Source organism: Mastigoproctus giganteus, chromosome 7 (genome assembly GCF_048544385.1).
Source record: "Mastigoproctus giganteus isolate SK-2022 chromosome 7, ASM4854438v1, whole genome shotgun sequence".
Taxonomy (NCBI): Eukaryota; Metazoa; Arthropoda; class Arachnida; order Uropygi; family Thelyphonidae; genus Mastigoproctus; species Mastigoproctus giganteus.
The window spans coordinates 172,391,276-172,415,515 of record NC_143581.1 but is presented as its reverse complement, the minus strand read 5'-3'; the positions used below and the strand labels follow the sequence as shown (position 1 = coordinate 172,415,515).

At 37.7% G+C, this 24,240-nt stretch overlaps 1 protein-coding gene across 1 annotated transcript in view; it reads right to left on the bottom strand.

The window, feature by feature from the left end:
* The window catches only part of LOC150083338 (coiled-coil domain-containing protein 124-B-like), a 122,749-nt gene that overhangs the window by 16,386 nt on the left and 82,123 nt on the right, over positions 1–24,240 (bottom strand). The window contains exon 4 of the mRNA XM_090377196.1: positions 3,539–3,656. Within this exon, the coding sequence (XP_090233322.1) occupies positions 3,539–3,656 (118 nt within the window). The remainder of the gene's footprint in view (positions 1–3,538; positions 3,657–24,240) is intronic.

Genomic DNA, 24,240 nt, shown 5'->3' with positions numbered 1-24,240 from the left:
TTGTATCGAGTCAAGTTTATGCTTGTTCTTTTCCAGGATGGCCTTTGTACACCAAACTGAGGCTCCATAACACACAATTGGGAGAAACGCCGCTTTACAGATGAGAGACAAAGCTTTATGCTTCAAGCCCCAGTCCGCTCTGCTGACTCTTCTTATCATGGCCATATACTTTTGGATTTTTGTGGATAAGTACTTTGGATGAGAGTGAAAGGTAAGGACCGGTGTCAATGTAGATTCCCAGGTATTTGACTTCTGTGTAGAGACGGATGGGGATGTTATTTAACTTCATTGTTGGAGGCCTGCGTATTTGTAGCTTTCCCTTGAGGAGAAGTGATTTTGTTTTCTCACCAGAAATTGAGAGGTTGTGGAGTGCTGCCCAGTTTTGGAGCTTTTCCAGAGCTGTATTTGCTTTTGCTTCCAGTGCCGCTCTTGTGTCAGCTTGAACCACCAGGACAAGATCATCAGCGGAGGCCAAGGGTCTGGCCCCACCCAGGTCAAACCCCAGGAACTTGTCCAGAACAATGGACCAGAGGAATGGCCCAAGGACAGAGCACTGGGGGCAACCCCGGTGAACACATCTTGTGATAGTCTGGTATTTGCTTACAACTTGTAATTTTCTATTGATGAGATAGGATTTCAGACTATTGTATATTTTTTTGGACGTGTTTGCCTGCCGAAGCCTCTGAAGGACATTGGGCCACCACAGTCGATCAAAGGCACCAGCAAAATCCACCATGATGGCTAGAGTATACTTTGAAGTTGTATGAGGAATCTCAGTTGGGACATTTGATATTGTAACTTTTTTTAGCTAAAGCAATTGGTGCTGCTTCCAGGTGATGATGACAGATGTCTATTCCTTTTTGCAGGACAGTTTGCACCCATGAGGGATGGCTGAACTACATCTGCATGGTTCCCACTACACAGGAGGCATGAGTAATATTTTTTGGTGGTCTTTCTTCATGATAGCTGTTAGGTCCTTGGTAGCAAAGATTACTATCCCATTTTCCTGGGAAGTAATAGTGGTTGCTTCATTTATTGGAGTGTTGTTTGACCATGTATATGCTATTGTGGATCGCAAGAGCGGAGATTTTTGCAGGTGGCAAGTATAATCCATTAGACACAGCGTTAGCATAAGTATCAACAATTACTGACATTTTGGCCCTTGAGGTATTCTCCTGTTGTTGCAGGGTGTGGCTTCTGGTATCAGATTCACTGCTGGCAGTGGCTGCAGGTTCCATTGCTGTGGTTGTTTGTCCTTCGCTGGCCATATCTAGGGGCAATTGTTGGGGTAGGTGGGGAGAGGTGGAATAAAGGCTTTACTGGAACAGTCAGCCTTCCATAGCTAAAAGTTGAAAAATAAAATCTAACCTAGCTAAAACTCTGCTAAATCTATACAAACAAATTTGTTACTACTTGAAGGCTCTCCCGAAGGCAGTCCAAGAAGTCACTCAGCAAAGCAGAATCTTAGAGAGGATAGATCCAGAGAAATCCTGCCCCAGAAGAGGATCAGCAGTAGGTATTTGGTTGTTACTCCAAGAAGCATCTGGAAATAGACAAATAGCATATCCCAGTTTGGTCCCAGTTGACTGGTAAGTTGTCAAGTGATGGTCCTGATCTGGACCTGAAGAGTCTATGTTGAAGCAATAGTTTTTGTCACAGGTAGTGTTGAGTCCAGCAGATAGATGTCAAGTCCAGGAGTAAGATCCATTCTTGCTCTACAGGAATCTCTGGAGATATAGTACAGCCTTTAAGATAAGGAATGCGCAAGAGGTTTTCTTCTGAACACCTTTTTGCACGAAGGAGGAGAATGCCAGAAAGATTTTTTCAGATTCCAGTAAAAGTAGTGCCAGGTCAGGCGGGGTAACTCCAGTCAGGAGTTGTAGATCATTTTGAATATTCAGGTAATGTGGGCAATCAATGATGACATGATGTGCAGTTTCATGACTGCCACAAGGACATGGGGATGGGATAAGTCCTAAGGCTAACTTGGCATTGAGGCTACCATGTCTAGTGAGCAGAAAAGAAGCAAATAATCCTGGGATAAGCCATCTGAGCTATTTTTAACAGAATTCCTTAACAGTGGAGATGAGTGCAAAGGTTGTTCTTACGAGGATGTTGTTATTCCATGAATATTGACAGTGTTAATAATTCCATTCTAATTCTGTTCTGCGCTGAGATCTGATTAGATGGGTCAAGTGACATGCGCCCAGTGGTGCATGGAAGATTCCTCCTAAAATGGTATTTTAGGAGATGGTAGAAGATCTCAAGATCAACTGGTAGTTTCCACACAGAGGAAACTGCAGGGCCATTTTTTTTAGAAATCTCATTTTTAAAAAACAAGATTTTTTTTCACCATATATATTCTCAATACAAAGTCCCCAGGCACAGCATTATATGTGATAACTGGAAGGAAGATAGAGTCATAGTAGTTTAAGCATACACCCCTGAAGGCCCAATCCCTGTGGGTAACCCCGAGAATCTTGCCAGCATACCTCTTGACCTTTTCTTTGATAAATTTGGAATGGGGAACAAAAGAGAGTTTGTTGTCCAGGAGCATGCCTAAATATTTGTATGCACATTCACCAGTGTCACAGACCAGTCCAGTCCATTCCTACACAAGGGGGGGGGGATGCTGCTAATGCAAAGCCAACTCAGTGTACACTTAAAGCAATAACCATCCTTATCTAAAAATTTTGTCTAATCCTAATGAGCATCAACATAACACATACTTATATCACACAATAAAAAAAAAAACACTCTAACCATGGATTGAACTGTTTAATTTCAATGAACATGTACTAGGGGGATAGGGGAGGTAATGAACAAAAACTTAAATTTGCATTAAGCGAAATAAAAGGAAGAAAGAAAATTAAAAGAATACTTCTCAGCCTTGTGCTACTCCAATAGTGTGGAAGTGGAAATAACAAATATTAAAAAATCCAAAAGTGACAAAAAAGAGAATGAGAGTGTATTACTCAGTAATCCAGGATTATAATTTCACAATATCCCTACTAGTGAGGCCTTGGAAAAAATAAATTACCACTGACTATAAACATTACCTTTAAAATTCTGTACAAAAATAAATGAATAATAAACTGATTAAACAAAGAGATTATTAATTAATTTATTATTTTATTACAGAAATTTAAAGATAGTATTTAAAATGAGAGCAGTTTATTTTCTCTAAGGCTCTTACTAGTAGAGAAGGCATGAAATTATAATCCTAGAGTCATGATTATACATTTTCGTTCTCTTGTCATTTTATGCTTTCATAATTCTTTGTTATTTCTGCTTTTCATGCTATTAGAATAGTCAAGGGCTAGGAAGTAATCTCCCCCATATTTTTCTCTCTCTCTCTCTCAAAGTATTACATGATTAGCTATATCTCAAAACCAATGTAGGCCTATGTAATAGCCTATAATTTTAAATCATCCACTCAATAAATCATTCTTGATGGACTAAAATAAACAGCAAATTAAATAAAGTCAATAATAAATGGGAATGGCAGGGAAACATATTTAACACAGTTTTTCTTTACCTAAGAACAGCTATGGCATCTTCAATGGAACGTGCTTCTTCACCTTCTAATTTGATTCTGTTAATATTTTCTTCAAGTGGTACTTCTTCATGTACTGGGTCATGTGGAACTTTTTCACCTACAAATATATCATACTTAACAACATTCTAAAGTGTTGCTTTATATTACTTGCAATATAAACAATTTTAAACAACTATGAAATACTTTGGAACACCTTCATATCAATATAAATGATAATTAATTAGGTAAAATTCCTAACTTTTAAAACAGCATTTCATATGACTACAAATAATAACAATATCAGGTTTCCTCAATGTGCTTGTAATACTTCAGGTGTATAAATTTAACTGCAGCTTTCAAGCCAACTCATTTTTTGGGGGGAAAGGTGGGGGAATATCCAGTAGAATGGCTACAAAAGTGAGCTTGTATTTTATATACCAATAATAATTGAAGAAAATTGCTTATAAGCATGACATGGAACAATGTCTGGTGGAAGACACTGTTCTACTGATTGTGAACAGAATATACAGCTGCTGCTGCTGTTCTTCAGCATCATAAGCCAAATCATGCCAATGTATTATTTTTGTAAAAATGGGATGGGGCCAATTTGCATGCTGTGTGTGGAATGTATGGCAGTGCTTTAAAAGGCCACATTGGGGAGAATGCAGATAGCAATATTTGTGATGCCACATCTGTTATAGTCACATATGTGATAGGATAAGGAACCATGAACAATGTATACACTAATAAAATAAGTCTGTCATATAATTTCAGAAAAACACTAGCTCAACCAGGGTAAATATGTATCACCAAACTAAGCTTAAATCAGTCATTAATACTGTATCATTCCCATTTCATTTTATGTGTCATTTATTATACAGCCTGAAATTTGTAACAATTTTCTTTAAACATAGTACTGTAGAATAATGGAAGATTACTTCTGTGGGTGGATCTCACATGAAATGATCTACTTACCAATGATGCTTTAAAAGTGAATTGAGAGATTCAGTTTCTGTACTGGTTCAGCTCCCCTTCGGAAGTTACGTTAGTAGCCCAAACCCAGTCTTTTTAAAATCTATTTGGCCCTGATATTCTATATTTGTACATGTATGTCACTAATAATGTGTGCTGCTTATATTATTTAATGTTATTATTTGATGTTTAAATGTTAAATGTTTGATGTTTTAATGTTATAATTTATTATTTGATATCAGCAATTAGCAAGCATGTCAGGTAATGTAACGGAGTGAATTACATTTCAGTCAGATTAAATTTTTTTTTTTAATTAATTGAATTTACTTTTAATTTCTGTGTGATTGATTAACAGGAGTGAAAAGTAAATGCAGTTATCTTTTATCAATTAATTACTAAGATTATAATGTTATAGAACAGAATAAAATTCTATAGTTTTATGTTCTCCAGCCTTTTCAAAATCTATTTGGCCTTGATATTCTATATTGTACATGTATGTCACTAATAATGTGTGCTGCTTATATTATTTAATGAATAACACTGGCCAATTAATTTAGATATTGTTATATTTTCTCATTAATAAAATATGTTATCAATATATGTCTATAATATACCACACATGACTAAAACCTTTGCTATCACATTTGGTTTTTCAGAAAATTAACATTTTACTTATTAAAAATCATTTAACAAGCTTTAACAAACAATGAATTTTTATGTCCTTAATGTTTTCAGTCCTGATTTTTCACTTGGAAGGTTGTTCCCCTGACTTCTCTCATAACTGGACATCAGCAATTGGCAAGCATGTTCAGACTACACATGCTTCAGTACTGTTTTTCTATGCAAACATTTCAGGTAATGTAACGGAGTACATTATACTTCAGCAAGATTAAATTTTTTTTAATTAATTAATTTACTTTTCATTTTTGTGTGATTAACAGAAGTGAAAAGTAAATGCAGTTATCTATTAGCATTAGCAAAGGCACATGATGCAAGAAAGCAAGCTTATATAGCATCAGCCAAAAAAAAACAAAAAAAAAAAAAAAAAAACAACCCTTATTTCACCCATCCACTCGCTCCAAATGTTTGTCAAGTTCTGCCTTGAATCTATTTAAGCTATCAACTTCTATGACAGATGGAAGTTTGTTCCAGCAATCAACCACCCGCTGGCTAAAGTCAAACTTCTGCACATCTATCCTACAACAGTTTCCTCAATTTGAATTTATGCCCTCTCAGGCGATTATTCTGAGCAAGAGGAAGAATCCCATCCGCATTGAGCATGCTCAAACCATTCAAGGCTTTATACACCTCAATCAGATCACCTCGCAGGTGCCTAGTTTCCAGACACTGTAATTTGCAAAATTTAAGCCTTTCTTCATAAGAGAAACCCTTTGATCCATTCACTAATCTTGTTGCCCTTCTCTGTACTCATTCCAACAGCTCTACATTCTACTTAAAATGAGGCCTCCTGACCTGTATACAGTACTCAAGGTGTGGCCTGACCATTGTCTTATACAAGGGTATAATCACTTCCTTATCCCTGATAGAAAAATTCCTGTACATCATTGACAAGACACCATGAGCTACTCTTGCAGACCGCCTGCACTGCTCAGAAAACTTCATATCTGCCTGCACAATTACCCACAAGTCCTTTTCATTCTCTACCACTGTCAGTGTGATACCACAGAGTTGATACGTTACTATGGGATTACTGCTTCCCATATGTAGTACTTTACATTCGTCAATGTTAAACTTCATTTGCCACCTCTCAGCCCACCTGCTCAACTTTTCTAGATCCTGTTGCAGCAGTGTACTGTCATTAGTGTCATTAACAACCCTGTCAACCTTCGTATTGTCTGCAAACTTGGACATTAAGCCTGATATACCATCATCAATATCATTTATAAATATACAAAACAACAATGGACCGAACACTGAACCTTGAGGGATTCCATTAATAACATTAGTCCACGAAGAGCAGTTTCCATTGATTACCACTCTCTGTCTTCTTCCACTCAACAATCCCTTTATCCATAGCAGCAATTTCCCTCCAATGCCATACTGCTTCAATTTGTGCAGCAGTCTTCCATGTGCAACTGTATCAAAAACCTTTCTAAGATCCAAGTATATAATATCAAAGTTATTCCCTGCATCTAGTTCCTTTGTGACTACATCATAGTATCCAATCAAATTAGTCAGACAAGACTTCCCCTTAACAAACCCATGCTGTGTCTGAGCCATAACTGAAGTCTTGTTTAGATGATCCTGCAGTGCTTCTTTAACCAGTGCCTCCATTAATTTCCCTGGAACAGAAGTTAAACTAACAGGTCTGTAATTACCTGTGTCTCCCTTTGATCCTCCTTTGTGGATTGGGGTCACATTTGCACATCTCCAGTCCATGGGTACCTCCTCTGAGTCTAGGGAAGCTCTCATAATTATGGCTAAGGGTTTGCTTACTTCCTTTAATATAACTGCATAGATTCCCTCCACCCAAGGATACAAGGAGTAATAGTTTAACAGTAGCCGTAGGCAGAGGTGAAGGTGATTCTTGCACAACTTCTATTAGAATAAGTAGCGACCTGGAGCGAGGGGTGTTGGGGGTTTCAGGGACGGATGGCAGTCATCGTAAAACAGGTGGGTATATGGGATGTGTTAGAGTAATTAAGAATAAGAATAGGTGCATGTATACCAATGCTAGAAGTATAGTAAATAAATTTGATGAATTTGAAGTGTTGGTCAAGACATCAAAGGCGGATATTGTTGGGATATCAGAGACGTGGTGTTACACAGATATAAGGAATGCCGAACTGGAATTTGGGGAGTACAATGTGTACAGAAAGGATAGACAGGATAGGAAGGGAGGAGGTGTTATGCTGTTAATAAAGAAAAACATAAAATCAAAAGAAGTGCATCCAGTTGATATAGATGAACAGTGCACTGTTGAGTCAGTTTGGTGTGACATAAGCACTGCGAAAGCAAAAATAAGAGTAGGAGTGTGTTATAGGCCTAATGACTTGAATGAGTACAATGAACAATTGTACAGAGAAATAGAGTGGGCTAGTAAATCGGAATGTCTTATAATGGGGGATTTTAACTTCCCAGATATTGACTGGAACTTGTGGGTTGGGCACTCACACACTAGTCAGACTTTTGTGGATTTATTGGATGATTGTTTTCTGCAGCAGCATGTTCGAGAGGCAACCAGAGAAAGTAATACTCTTGATCTGGTTATCAGCAGTGATCATTCATGTATTAGGAATTTGCAGATAAAAGAACCACTAGGTGGCAGTGATCACAGTGTACTGACGTGGGATTTACTTAAAGTTTTAACTACTATCAGGGGTAAAGGAAAGGGTTTTTGCTTCCGTAAAGGCGAGTACAGTGGTCTCCGACAGTTTTTAAATTCTGTACAGTGGGATCAACTGACGATGTTACCAACAGTAAATTCTAAGTGGGAAGCATTCAAGGAATTAATCGTGGAAGCTACTAAAAGGTTCATACCTATTAAGAAATATTTTTCAAGGTTTAGGCCTAAATGGTTGTCAAATGAACTAATGAGACTCGTAACAGAGAAGAAAAATGCATGGGATGCATATAAATTATCAGGCGACATAGAAGCCTATGGCAGATATAAGTTAATCTGTAATCAGGTCACAAAGGAGGTTCGGCAGGCGAAGGCAGATTACGAGAAATCCTTGGCAAAATATGCTAAGAAAAACAGCAAGGATTTCTTTACTTATATAAACTCTAAAAGGAAGGGGATGAATCTGATCGGTCCATTTGACGTCGATGGTTCGACTGTTGATGATCCTGCTCAGATAGCAAACTGAATGAGTATTTTGCATCTACATTCACACGTGAGGAATTATTAAGGTTTGAAAATGGCAGAAGGTTATCAAATTGTAGCCAGATACTTAATGATTTTGTAATAACCGAGAGCAAAGTGGAAGAGAAATTGTTGAAGTTAAACGTAAGAAAAGCACCTGGGGTGGATGGGATCTATCCAGTTATATTAAAGGAGGCGGCAAAGCAACTAAGCAAACCCTTAGCCATAATTATGAGAGCATCCTTGGACTCAGGGGAGGTTCCCACGGACTGGAGATGTGCAAATGTATCCCCAATTCACAAAGGGGGATCGAAGGGTGACACGAATAATTACAGACCAGTTAGTTTAACTTCTGTTCTGGGTAAAATAATGGAGTCGCTGGTTAAGGATGCATTGCAGGATCATCTAGACAAGACTGCAGCAATAATTCAGACACAGCATGGGTTTGTTAAGGGAAAGTCTTGTCTGACAAATTTGATAGGATATTATGATGTGGTTACAAAGGAACTGGATGCGAAAAATAATTTTGATATCATATATTTGGATTTCAGGAAAGCTTTTGACACTGTTGCGCATGGAAGACTATTGTACAAATTGGAGCAGAATGGCATTAAGGGTAAGTTGCTACAATGGATAAAAGGATGGTTAAGTGCTAGAAGACAGAGGGTGGTAATCAATGGGTGCTGCTCGTCTTGGACTAATGTTATTAGTGGAGTCCCACAGGGTTCGGTGTTAGGTCCACTGTTGTTTTGTATATTTATCAATGATATTGATGAAGGTATATCAGGCTAATGTCGAAGTTTGCAGATGATACAAAGGTTGGCAGGGTTGTTAATGACAGTAATGGCAGTGTGTTACTGCAACAGGATCTAGATAATTTGGGCAGATGGGCTAAGAAGTGGCAACTGAAGTTTAACCTTGACAAATGCAAAGTACTACATATGGGTAGAAGTAACCCCAGAGAAACGTACCAACTGTGTGGTACTACACTTAAGGTGGTAGAAAATGAAAAAGACCTGGGAGTAATTGTGCAGGCAGATATGAAGTTTTCTGAGCAATGCAGACAGGCTGCCAGGGCAGGTCATGGGGTTTTGTCAATGATATATAGGAATTTTGCTAGCAGGGAAAAGGAGGTGATTATCCCTCTGTATAAGGCAATGGTCAAGCCACGGCTTGAGTACTGCGTACAGGTCTGGAGGCCTCATTTTAGGAAGGATGTAGATTTACTTGAGCGTGTACAGAGAAGGGCAACAAGATTGGTGAGGGGAATGAAGGGATCCTCTTACCAAGAGAGGCTTAAGTTCTGCAAATCGCAGTGGCTGGAGACTAGGCACCTGCGCGGTGATCTGATTGAGGTATATAAGGCCTTGAATGGGTTGAGCACGCTGAATTCTGATGGGATCCTTCCACTTGTTCAGATTACGAATCTAAGGGGGCATAAATTCAAATTAAGAAAAGACAGATGTAGAATAGATGTGCGGAAATTTTCCTTTAGCCAGCGGGTGGTTAATTGCTGGAACAAACTTCCATCTGTCGTTGTGGAAGTTGATAGGTTGAATAAATTTAAGGAGGAACTGGACAGGCATTTGGAGGGAATGGTGTGATTTTTTTTTTTTTTTTTTGGCTGATGCTGCATAAGCTCATACATTTGCTTTCTTGCATCACATGCCACTACTACTACTACTACCCCAGGTGCCTTTCTTATGTTTATCTTCAACAATTTCTCCTCCACTTTACTCTCGTTATTACAAGATTATCTAGCTTACTGCCAGAGTTGAATACACTTCTGGCATTCCTCTCCCTGAATAACTCCTCATGTGTGAATGTCAATGCAAAATATTCATTTAGTTTGTTAGCTACCTGAGCAGGATCATCAACAGTTGAACCATCGATATCAAGTGGACCAATCTGATTCATCCCCTTCCTTCTAGAGTTTACATAAGTAAAGAACGCTTTGCTGTTTTTATTTGCATCCCTTGCCAAAGATTTCTCGTAATTTGCCCTTGCCTGTCTAACCTCCTTTGTAACTTGGTTACAGACCAGCTTATATCTATCATAGGCTTCTGTGTCACATGTTAATTTATATGTATCCCATGCATTTTTATTCTCTGTCACATGTCTAATTAGTTCATCTGACATCCATTTAGGCCTAAATCTTGAACAATATTTCTTTGTTGGTATAAAAAGCCTAGTAGCTTCCAAGATTAATTCTTTGAATGCTTCCCATTTTGAATTTGCTGTTGCTAACATCATCAGTTGGTTCCACCATATAGAATTTAAATACTGTCTCAGACCACAGTAGTCACCTTTACGAAAGCAAAAACCCTTCCCTTTACCCCTGATGGTAGTTACCTCTTTGAGTAAATCCCACTTCAGCACACTGTGATCACTTCCACCTAGTGGTTCCTTTATCTGCAGGTTCTTGATGCATGAAGAATCACTACTGATAATCAGATCAAGAGTATTAATATCTCTAGTTGCCTCCCGAATATGCTGCTGCTGTAGAAAACAATCATCCAATAAATCCACAAAAGCCTTGCTAGTGTGTGAATGACCAACCCACAAATTCCAGTCAATATCCAGGAAATTAAAATCCCCCATTATAAGACATTCTAATTTACTGGCCCACTCTATTTCTCTGCACAATTGCTCATTATACTCATCAGATTCATTAGGCCTATAACACACACCCACTCTCATTTTTCCTTTCCCAGTGCTTATGTCACACCAAACAGACTCAACATTGCATTGTCCACCCACATCAATTGGATGCACTTCCTTAGATTTTATGTGTTTCTTAACTAAAAGCATAACCCCTCCTCCCTTCCTGTTCTGTCTATCTTTTCTGTACACATTGTACTCCCCGAATTCCAGTTCTGCACTGCTTATGTCTGTGTGACACCATGTCTCTGATATCCCAACAATATCTGCCTTTGATGTCTTGACTAGCACTTGAAGCTCATCGAATTTATTAACTAAACTCCTAGCATTGGTGTACATGCAAGTATACATGCACCTGTTTCTACTCTTAGGTACCCTGACACAGCCCATGTATTTACTTGTTCCACTATGACTCCCAGCAGTCCTGGAAATTCCCATTGCCTTGCTTTCCAGGCTGCTGCTCAATTGCATTTCAATAGAAGTAGTGCAAGAATGTTATCAATTAATTACTAAGATTATAATGTTATAGAACACAATAAAATTCTATAGTTTTACATTCTCTGAATTTAACTGTCCAGTTTAATTACAACTCTATAATATTTATAACTCTTCTCATATATACTGTTATTAAGTCTGTTTTTGTCTCTGTATATGTATCTCTTCACAAGGGACTTCTTGAGTATTAAATAACAATACATGCACAGCATGCATGGACTGTCTGAAGCTAACAATATTGCATGAATCTATGAATTTCTTTTATACATACAAATTGTATAGGAAAAAGAAATAATAATTGCTGGATTTCAATATTCATGATTTTAATGAAATCTGTATGGTTCAACAAATCTTTCAAAAAGAACTAAATATAAAATTTCATGAAAATCTACCTACTGGAGTTGAGTTGTTACATGTGGAGGCACCTAAAAATATACTGGTGAGATTTGCTAAAATTTGAAGCAAAATACTTAGACATGAAAGAAAAAAAAAACAAAACAAAGTTTTAAGATCATTTTGCAACCCAGTTTTTATAGACTTACAGGAGTTTGATGACAAGCTCCTCATAGTTTGGTGCCCTTTGATTTTCTAAAAGTTTTGACAGAGTGCCTTGAAGGAATTTAATGCTATATCCCATATATTGAGGACAGTATCAAAAGAATTGTCTTGCATTAACATTTCGATTTATGAACCAATAAACCCTCTTTTATCTTAAAGTCATGAAATCCATTTAATTGGAAACTCCTTCCTTTTTTTGTCCATAAAGAAAGCATAGCTTTTGTAAAGTTTTTCATTAAGTTTAATTTTATTTAAAGAGGGAAGAATAAAATCCTTTTTCTATTAACTAGTAGTGTATGGCAAACATTATTCTTCATTACTGAAAATAGCATTATATTAGGTATATAATGCTATTTTCAAGATGACAAGTTCTTATCAGTATAATGGGAACCTCTTATGTGCCATCCTATTCACCCAAGAAAAAACAAAATTTTGTGAAATCAAGTTGCAAACCTAATAAAAGTTCAGACACTTTCAGATCACAACAAAATTTTCTACTTATATTTTGTGTGATTAATATTTCGGGAGAAATTCCATATTTTTATAGGTTTCCATCAAAATAAAAAAAAAAGAAAGGATAGTCTCAAACTGGTATAGATGGATAAGTATTTCTAGCACAGCCTTTATTATTACAATTGGCAACATGATGCAAGGAAGCAAAGCTTATAGAGCATCAAGAAAAAAAAATTACCCATTCCATTTGCCCAATGCTGCCAAATAATTTGTCCAAACCTTTAAATTTAATCAAACTATCCTCTTCCACAACACTAGGTGGAAGTTTATTCCAAAATTGCTTTTTGGCTGAATGCTAATTTCTGTACATGTATTCTGTAGCAAACCTTTTTCAATTTGAATTCATGTTCCTTTTGTGTTTCATCTGAGAAAGAGCAAAGATGACATGAGCATTTAGTTTACTTGACCCTTTTAAAGCTTCATACACTGCAATTAGGTCACCATTCAAATGCCTACTTTATAGACACTGAAATTTACAGAACCCAAGTTTTTCTTGGCAAGAACATCCTTTTGTGGCTACAACAAAACTTGTTGCTTTTCTCTGAATCTCTTCCAACAACTCTATGTTCTTGATAAAATGAGGTTTCCAAACCTTTATGCAGTATTCCAGATGTGGCCTAACCACTGCCTTACACAGTCTTTGGGTTTATGCATGTGACTTAAGAAATCCATTAATCTATCAATATCACTGCAGAAAGTAAAATTTTCTGTTACAGAGAAAAACTGTATTAAATCCTTTTGCAGTTACAGTATACAGATATGATTTTGTTATTTGACAAAGCTCCATCCTTGTAATCTGGAGCCCAAAAGTTCAACTTCTCTTAGAGAGAGATTTTACCTTCTCCAGAATACATATGGAAACAGGACATTTAAAAATTTCACGGAACATATACAGTTAAAAAAAAAAAAAAAAAATGTTTACTACAAACATGTCTCAAAAAGTATAAGATATTCCAAGATATTAATGTTAATCATAACTTACAAAACTGTAAAATGGCAAAATATTTTTATGTTCAAATTTATGTCATAAAAATTTGACTTTAAAATGAGTTTCAAACAGCACAACATGCATGTACCAAACACTGACATGAATAGTGTTGTCCTATTACATGGGTCATAATAATTACTTAGTTGTAAGTAATGCTCTGCCAGTATGGTAGAGTGCATACTAGCAATGTCAATGCATCTCTTACATGAGTTCCAGGTTCCATGATAAGAGCCTCATTGTTTACAGTATGGCATTTGTTAAACTGATATTATGGGAGACACTAAAAATCTGTTTACTTTTTCTGAGTTAACTGATATGATTTTAATTTAAGGTGGGGTTCATAAAGAATTATACAGCTGTTGTTCACAGATATGCATAAAAATTTTCAGCTTGACAAGTACCAAATGATAAAACATTTGCTGCTATGGAGGGACAACTTAGAGAAACAGGTACACTGAAAAACGTTGAGTGCATGCTCGAAGAATATTTCGATAAACTTCAAATATTGATAATATTACATTACATAAACACGTATAGTATCTTATGTAGGGTGGCACCTGAACATCAATTTAACTCCGCCTTGGCAGTAGTAGTAGTAGGGCTTACAATACCGGTCAAAATCTTAATACCGGTATTCCAAAAACAAATGTTTTTCTCAATAAATTTTGATGACAATTAGGTGCAATAAAGTAAGGAAAAAAAAAAAAAAAAAAACAAGTACTGTAATTACTTGAATTCATGTTTTAAATAAACTTTTATTGCAATAATAAATATTCTGAAAAAAATCATTAAAATACAGTTATTCTAAAAACAAAACAAAAAAAAAAAAAAATGCATATTTTTACTGCAAAGTTTAGTTATGTTTAAGCATCCACACTACCTGTCCGAATAAAGTGAGCTCTTAAGAAACATAAGCAATCAATAGTATGATAGTTTAAAACAGATCTAATTTACAGTATTTGATTAGTGGCAGAAAATGCCCTTTCGGATTCTATTCTGGTACTATTGTACTGAGATAATCTTAGACGATCTCAGTCCATATTTTCTAGGCTTTGAACTTTTTTAGCAAAAATAGAAGTATTTCATTAATTTCCGACTCAAGTTCATCTTTTAATATCTCATTGGAGTCAGGCAATTTCTTATTTTGGAAAGAATTTGCAGAACATTGATGTTCTGTTCCATGTTGGTCTTCCATGGTTGAATTATGTTCATCATTTTCTGAAGGAGAAAGACTTTTTATTAAGAGAAGTATAACTTTCACTACAGTATCTTTACTGAGTCTGGGAGAGAGCAAAGAGGTGGGGATAAGCAATAAAGAAGAGTGCAAAGAGTGCAGTTAAGGAATTCTTCACATATATAAATGCAAAGAACAGAAGGACAAATCAGATTGGACCCTTATGTAATGGACGTGGGATAGTATTAGATACCCCAGCTGAAGTTGAGAATGAACTCAACAGCTACTTTGCATCGATATTTACATAAAAACCCTTTGTGTCAATGAGATATTATGGAAGTGAAGTTGAAAAAAATGTAATTAATGATGTTGAAATTTCAAATGATTATTTAATGAGAAAACTTTTGCGCCTATAGGCGAGTGAGGCTCCTGTGGTTGATGGTATATACCTTATAATCTTAAAGGAGGCAACAAGTGAGTGCATCGAACCATTAAGGCTAGTTATGAGAGCATCACTGGACTCGGGAGAGATTCCGTTGGATTGGCGTAAATTGGAACATAAAGGCAGTTCTAGGAGTGTAATGGGAAATTACCGACCGGCCAGTATAACTTCAGTAGTAGGGAAAATCATGGAGGCAATGATCAAGGGTGGAATTCAGGATCATTTAGATGGAAATGGAATTCTGTAGGATACACAGCATGGTTTTGTAAAGGGAAAATCATGTTTAACAAATCTGGTTAGCCATTTTGACAGGTCACTTGTAAGCTGGATTTAGGGAATAATTTCGACATTGTTTATTTGGATTTCAGCAAAGCATTTGACTCAGTCCCACATGAGTGGTTACTTTATAAGTTGGAGCAGGCTGGAATCATAGGGAAAATCCTTAGATGGATAGCACGATGGCTTGAGGGCACCAGGCAGAGGGTTGTGATAAATGGTTATTCCTCAGATTGGGTTAATGTAAGAAGTAGGGTTACCCAAGGATCAGTATTGGGATCACTGTTGTTTTTGATTATCTTAAATGACATCTATGAAGGGATGGAGGGCGTGAGGTCTAAACTTGCAGATGATGTAAAGATCAGTAGAGTAGTTAATGATTGCCGCAAAGCAGAGCTTCTTCAGAGTGACCTAGATAGACTTCCGGGATGGTCAGAAAAGTGGCAGATATGCTTTAATTCAGCAAAATGCAAGGTCTTACACCTGGTGAACAGCAACCCCAAAATAACTTATACACTTGGTGGAGTTGAACTAAAGTCAGTAGTGGAGGAATGGGACTTGGTAGTTATGATACAGCAGACATGAAGTTGTCTGAGAATTGTGGACAGGTTGCAATGTTGCATGGTGTCCTATCGATGATTTATCGAACATTTGCTAGTAGAGATAACGACGTCACAATCACATAAATGTTATAAAATCACCTTTATGTGATTAAATTATAAATATATATATTTTTTAAATTAGTACAGAAAAACTGGTATTTTTTGTATCAATATCGGTATTTCAATACCGGAAAAAAATGACTGGGATCCCGGTATTGTAAACCCTAAGTAGTAGTAATGGAGGCATGTGATGCAAGAAAGCAACCGTATGAACTTATGTAGCACCAGCCAAAAAAAAAAAAAAAAACCAATTTCACACATCCAGTCCCTCTAAAATTTTTTTAGTTCCTCCTTGAATTTATTTAAGCTATCAACTTCCATAATGACCGATGGAAGTTTATTTTGCATCTACATTCACGCATGAGGAGTTATTCAGGAAGGAGAATGATGTAGGTAAAGTAAACATTGGCAGTGAGCTGGATGATTTTGTAATAACTGAGAGGAAAGTGGAGGAGAGATTGTTGAGGATAAACATAAAAAAGGCACCTGGGGTGGATGGGATCTATCCAGTTATATTAAAGGAGGCAGCAAAGGAAGTATGCAAACCCCTAGCCATAATTATGAGAGCTTCTTTGGACTCAGGAGAGGTACCCATAGACTGGAGATGTGCAAATGTAACCCCAATTCACAAAGGAGGATCAAAGGCTGACACAAGTAATTATAGACCTGTTAGTTTAACTTCTGTTCCAGGTAAATTAATGGAGGCACCGGTTAAAGAAGCACTGCAGGATCATCTAGACAAGAATTCAGTTATAGCTCAGACGCAGCATGGTTTTGTTAAGGGCAGGTCTTGCCTGACCAATTTGATTGGATACTATGATGTAGTCACAAAAGAACTGGATGCAGGGAATAACTTTGATATTATATATTTGGATCTTAGAAAAGCTTTTGATACTGTTGCACATGGAAGACTGCTGCACAAATTGGAGCAGCGTGGCATTGGAGGCAAATTGCTGCTATGGATAAGGGGTTGGTTGAGTGGCAGAAGACAGAGAGTGGTAATCAATGAACACTGCTCAATGTGGACTAATGTTATTAGTGGAGTTCCTCAAGGTTCAGTGTTGGGTCCGTTGTTGTTTTCGGTGTTTATGAATGATATTGATGATGGGATATCAAGTTTAATGTCCAAGTTTGCAGATGATACAAAGGTTGGCAGGGTTGTTAAGGACACTACTGACGCTATGCTGCTGCAACAGGATCTGGAAAGGTTGAACAGATGGGCTGAGAGGTGGCAAATGAAGTTTAACATTGACAAATGTAAAGTACTACATATGGGAAACAGTAACCCCAGAGCAACGTATCAACTCTGCGGTACTACACTGACAGTGGTGGAGAATGAAAAGGACCTGGGGGTAATTGTGCAGACAGATATGAAGTTCTCTGAGCAGTGCAGACGAGCTGCAAGAGTAGCTCATGGTGTCTTGTCAATGATATACAGGAATTTTTCTAGCAGGGATAAGGAGGTGATTATTCCCTTGTATAAGGCAATGGTTAGGCCACATCTTGAGTACTGTATACAGGTCTGGAGGCCTCATTTCAAGAAGGATGTAGAACTGCTGGAACGGGTACAGAGAAGGGCAACAAGATTAGTGAATGGAACAAAGGGTTGCTCTTACGAAGAAAGGCTTAAGTTTTGCAAATTACAGAGTCTGGAGACTAGGCACCGGCGAGGTGATCTGATAGAGGTGTATAAGGCTTTGAATGGTTTGAGCATGCTCAATGCCAATGGGATTCTTCATCTTGCTCAGAATAATCACCTCAGAGGGCATAAATTCAAATTGAGGAAGGACGGATGTCGGATAGATGTGCGGAAATTTGCCTTTGGCCAGCGGGTGGTTGGTTGGTGGAACCGACTTCCATCACTTGTTGTAGAAGTTGATAGCCTAAACAAATATAAAGCTCAACTGGACAGGTATTTCGAACGAACAGAGGGGTGAAATGGGAGTGGGGTTTTTCTTTTTTTTTTTTGGCTGATGCTGAATAAGCTTGCTTTCTTGCATCATATGCCTCTACTAATGCTAATGCTAATGCTATTCCAACAAATAACCACCCACTGGATAAACGAAAATTTCCGCACATCTATTCTACAGCTCTCTTTCCTCAATTTCATTTCTCCCCCTCAGGTTCGTAACCTGAGCAAGTGGAAGAATCCCACGAATTCAGCGTACTCAACCCATGCAAAGCTTTATACACCTCAATCAGATCACCTCGCAGGTGCTAGTATCCAGCTGCTGCAATTTGCAGAACATAAGCCTTTCTTGGTACGAGGACCCCTTTGTTCCCCTCACCAATCTTGTTGCCCTTCTCTGTACATGCTCAAGCAATTCTATATCCTTTCTAAAATGAGGCCTCCAGACCTGTATGCAGTACTCAAAGCATGGCCTGGCCTGACCATTGTCTTATACAAAGGGATAATCACCCCCTTTTCCTTACTAGCAAAATTCCTGTATATCATTGATAATACCCCATGACCTGCTCTAGCCTGTCTGCATTGCTCAGAAAACTTCATATCTGACTGCACAATTACTCCTAGATGTTTTTCATTTTCCACCACCTTAAGTGTAGTACCACAGAGTTGGTATATTTCTCTGGAGTTACTTCTACCCATATGCAGTACTTTGCATTTGTCAATGTTAAACTTCCATTGCCACTTCTCAGCCCATCTGCCCAAATTTTCTAGATCCTGTTGCAGTAACACACTGCCATTACTGTCATTAACAACCCTGCCAACCTTTCTAAACTTCATCTGCAAACTTCGACATTAAGCCTACCTACATCAATATCATTGATAAATATACAAAACAATAGTGAGCCCAACACCGAACCCTGGGGGACTCTACTAATAACATTAGTCTATGAAGAGCGGCATCCATTGATTACCACTCTGTCGTCTCCCACTCAACTATCCTTTTATCCAATGTAGCGTTATTTGTTATTTGGTTTTTAGGAGCATTAGCAACTAAGGCCATATTGCTCTGCGATGGTCATTCCCTGACCTTTCCGCATCCTCCGTATTTGGTGGTGACGGGCTCGAACCCCGGTCTAATCAAGAAGCATGTGCTATACACTGCTGCTCCTTCCCACCTGGCTACGGAGGCGCCATCCCAATGTAGCAACTTACCCTTAATACCATACTGCTTCAATTTGTACAGTAGTCTTCCATGTGCTACAGTGTCAAAAGCTTTCCTGAAATCCAAGTATATGATATCAAAATTATTTTTTTGTGCCCAGTTCCTTTGTAAACAAATCATAGTATCCAATCAGATTTGTCAGACAAGGCTTTCCCTTAATAGACCCATGCTGTGTCTAAATTATTACTGCAGTCTTGTCTAGATAATCCTGCAATACATCTTTAACCAGTGACTCCATTATTTTCCCCCAGAACAGAATTTAAACTAACTGGTCTGTAATTACTCATTCACCCTTAGATCCCCCTTTTTGAATTGGGGGATGGATTTGCACATCTCCAGTTTGTAGGGACTTCCCCTGAGCCCAATGATGCTCTCATAATAATGGCTAAGGGTTTGCTTACTTTCTATGCCGCCTCCTTTAATATAACTGGATACATCCCATCCATCCCAGATGCCTTTCTTCTGTTTAATTTCAACCATTTCTCCTCCACTTTGCTCTCAGTCATTACAAAATTATTAAGCACCCTGTTACAGTTTGATAAACTTCTGGCATTTTCCTCCCTTAATAACTCCTCATGTGTGAATGTAGATGCAAAATACTCATTCAGATTATGAGCTATCTCAGCAGGATCATCAACAGTTGAACCATCGATATCAAGTGGACCAATCTGATTCATCCCCTTCCTTCTAGAGTTTATATAAGTAAAGAGGTCCTTGTTGTTTTTCTTAGCATCCTTTGCTTGCCTAACCTACTTTGTCACTTATAGATTAGCTTATATCTGCCATTGGCTTCTAATTGCTTGATAATTTATATGTATCCCATGCATTTTTCTTTTCTGCCACGAGTCTCATTAGTTCATCTGACATCCATTTAAGCCTAAACCTTGGACAATATTTTTTAATCAGTATGAAAAGCCTAGTAGCTTCCACGATTAGTTCCTTGAATGCTTCCCACTTAGAATTTGCTGTTGGTGACATCATCAGTTGGTCCCACTGTACAGAATTTAAAACTGTCTCAGACCACTGTAGTCACCTTTCCAGAAGCAAAATCTCTTCCCTTTACCCGTGATGGTAATTATATCGTTAAGTAAATCCCACATCAGTACACTCTGATCAATGCCACCTAATGGTTCCGTTACCTGCAAATTCTTTATACACGAATAATCACCGCTGATAACCAGATCAAGAGAATTACCATCTCCAGAAATGTGATGTTATGTTTATATAGTGTGTGTGTGTGTGTGTGTGTGTGTGCGTGTGCGTGAGCGTTGTTTAGTTTGTTTCTGACCACTTATAGTCATCAGAAAGGCGATCACCTGGAGAGCCTGCCCAAGGGAGGTGGACCATAAGTAAGTTTGAAATGCGGTGGACCCCAGGAACTAAAATCATTATCAGCCCTGAAGGGCAAAATTTTGCATCTGATTGTAGTGCTATACCAGTGGGTGTCAGCAATAAATCCTGTACCTACTCTGAGTAGTCCAAACCCAGGGCACTGGAAAAAAATAATAAAAATAAATAAATAAATAAAAAAGAAATAAAAAATAAAAAAATTTAAAATTTAGGATAAGACTGTTTCTTTATACGAAGTCAAAACTGCTAGTGGTGTGTCATAAGTGACTTCTGATGATGAAAAGTGGAAGAAGCAAATTTTTGAAAGGCAATAAAATTAGTCTTGTTTAAAAGAAACACAGATTCCTGATTTCATAAGGTTATGCTGGTCATAGAATAAAAGAGTTTGATGAAAATTATCATACACAGAAGTATCAACCTTGCAAAAAAAACAAAGATTGGAATCAGAAAGATTAAACTGAGCCAATTTTGTATTTATAGAGCCCTGTAAGGAAACAAGAATATAGATTTGCTGAAAACCATTTTAATGTACTATTATTGACAAAATTAACATCACTGATAAAAGCTTTTGTGACTTGGCCCTTAGGGGAGTTAATACAACGTTGCTGCCACCATGACATAAAGATATTGAAGACTGATTTTTTCTCTTTTAGATTGATCAATTTGAATGCTGTCAAAGTCAAGAGGGGATATTCTTTTAATGAAATAGCAAAATCCTCGAAAAAACTAAGGATAAGTCAAGGGCTTGGAACCAGACAATACTTGTAAGGCAGGAGTTGAGACAGTTCTACAAGTTTTCGATAAAAGTAAAAGAATTACTGTGTTGTAATGTGCATAGTTTACTCTTTAAAGTGGAAATCCTGGTCCTAGAAACTAGGTTTTAGCTGCATATGTGGAATGACAGCCTTGTAGAGAGTGGTTAATGTTTTTTGATTAAGGCCCCAGTCATGGTGAGTGATTCTGGTTACTGCAAAATAAGCAACCAGCAATTTTTTTCAATTTATCTCATAAAAAGGATAAATGAAGATAGAACTCCAGACGGTTATTTACATTTAATCCAGGATATGATGGTCTGCTGACGAGGCTAGTGGGAGCCAGACATGTTCAAAGCCGCTAAGTGGATTTTCTTATTTATTGATTTGAAATTATTGTTTTTCTAAAACTTTTGATTTAAATTTAGTAGTATAGCATTATTTTGTGATTTTCTGATTAATCTGGTGTATTTATTCTTTACTCGGCCTTGTAATTGCATAAAAGTATCGGTAAGGGTATCAAATCCACGTGTTACAAGTTGCAGCTCTGCTGAACGAGAAGTTTTTTAGCCATATTTAGCTGCTTTATTGACCGATTGTTACATCAAATTATTTTCTATAAGTAGCTTATAGACCTAGTCGAGATCGTTAGTTTATTCTGAATTGAGACAGTGAGATTTGGAAGTTAATTAATACTTAAGTGTCTGTAGATTTACCATTCGTAACTTGCCGCCTTTGTTATACGATACAACATTATATCCCGAACTAGATAGCGTTAGTATAGTATAGTATATAATACAATATTGTCAATTAATCAGTAAAATGTATTAATTTTGTTAAACTTCGTTGTTAATTAAATTCTACTTTTAACTAAATATATACAACGACTTAGATTACAAACATAACATAATTAATTAATACATAACTTGATACGGAAGTTATATAAAGGGAACTCGTAGATAATACTTGATACTGAAAAATATATATAGCATTATAACTGTGTTGGGATACAAGTTTAGGGTTATAATTTTGTCCTGAAATTCAAATTTTATTGAAATTAAATCGATATCATGACTCAGACCAGAGCAGCAAAGCAAAAGGCTCAAGCTAATGGGAGTGCTGTGGCTCTGAGGAGAACTGAGGGGGGCAGTTGCCCTCTGAATCACAGCCTTTTAAAATGGACTGTTTGCATGATTTTTGTGGAGCAATCGGGTACGGGACATGATATTGCCATGGGGGATGTCTTTGTGTGTGCGTGATGCAAGGAGTGTAACGAAATCAGTCGACAACTCAGCATTGTTATGGGCCTATATGAGAGCTTGAAGGACAGGGTGGATGCCCTCGAAGGATCTAAATTGAGGGGCCCATCAAGCTCTCAGCTGCCCACATCAACGCCAAAGCTTGCACTTGGTCATCACGCAACATAGTGGCAACCCCCAAGGCAGAATGCGCTGGTCCCACAGGAACTAGTAGTTGTTGGTGACTCTATTGTCAGGGAAACGGGGAACATGTTTTGTAAAAAGGATAGGTGGAACAGGACAGGGGTATGTCTGCCAGGGGCAAAGGTTGATGACATTGTAGAGCGGATATCATCTTTTAAGGGCACAAAAGGTGATAAAGTTGTACACGTTGGCACTAATGATATTAAGAGTAGGAGACCGACAGAATTACTTAACAAGTACAGGTCACTGTTGAAAAAAAAAGCTGTGAATTAGGGTTGAATTTGAAAGTGTCTGCAATTCTGCCCAGACACGATAGGAGGGAGTATATGATGAGAGCCTTGTCGATCAATTCAGCCCTGGAAAGATTGTGCAAGGCTCAAGGGGTAGAATTTTTTTCAGCCTGGTCTATACTTGTTAACAGGAGAGACTGCTTCTACAGGGATGGGATACACTTAAATAGAAAGGGTTCAAGAATATTTGCTGATGCTATCGAGGCAGTGTTAGGTGGGTCAGAAAACTGCTAGCTTGGGGGGGATACAAGGACTAATAGATTAACAGTAGCCACTGGCAGAGGTGAAAGTGATTCTTGCGCTGCTTCTATTGGAATGAGCAGAAGCCTGGAAAACAAGATGCAGGATATTTCAGAGACTGCTGGGAGTCATTGCGGTACAAGTAAACACATGGGTTGTGTTAGAGTAGCTAAGAATAGGAACAGGTGCATGTCTACTTGTGTGTACACCAATGCTAGGAGTTTGGTAAATAAATTTGATGAATTTGAGGTATTGCTCAAAGTATGAAAGGTGGATATTGTTGGGATATCAGAGACGTGGTGTCACACAGATATAAGGAATGCAGAACTGGAATTTGGGGAGTACAACATCTACAGAAAGGATAGACAGGATAGGAAGGGAGGAGGGGTTATGCTATTAGTTAAGAAACACATAAAATCTGAGGAAGTGAAGCCAGTCGACATCGCTGGACAGTGCAGTGTCGAGTCAGTTTGGTGTGACATAAGCATTGGAAGATCAAAATTGAGAGTAGGAGTGTGCTATAGGCCTAATGACTCTGATGAGTATAATAAGAAACTGTACAGGGAAATAGAGTGGGCCAGAAAATCAGAGAGTCTTATAATGGGGGATTTTAATTTCCCAGATATTGACTGGAATTTGTGGGTTGGTCACTCACACACTAGCAAGGCTTTTGTGGATATATTGGATGATTGTTTCTACATCAGCATGTTCGGGAGGCAACTAGAGGGAGTAACGCTCTTGATTTGATTATCAGTAGTGATTCTTCATGCATTAAGAATCTGCTGATAAAGGAATCACTAGGTGGCAGTGATCACAGTGTGCTGAAGTGGGATTTACTCAAAGAAGTAACTACCATCAGGGGTAAAGGTAAGAGTTATTGCTTTCGTAAAGGCAACTACGATGGCCTGAGACAATATTTAAATTCTATAC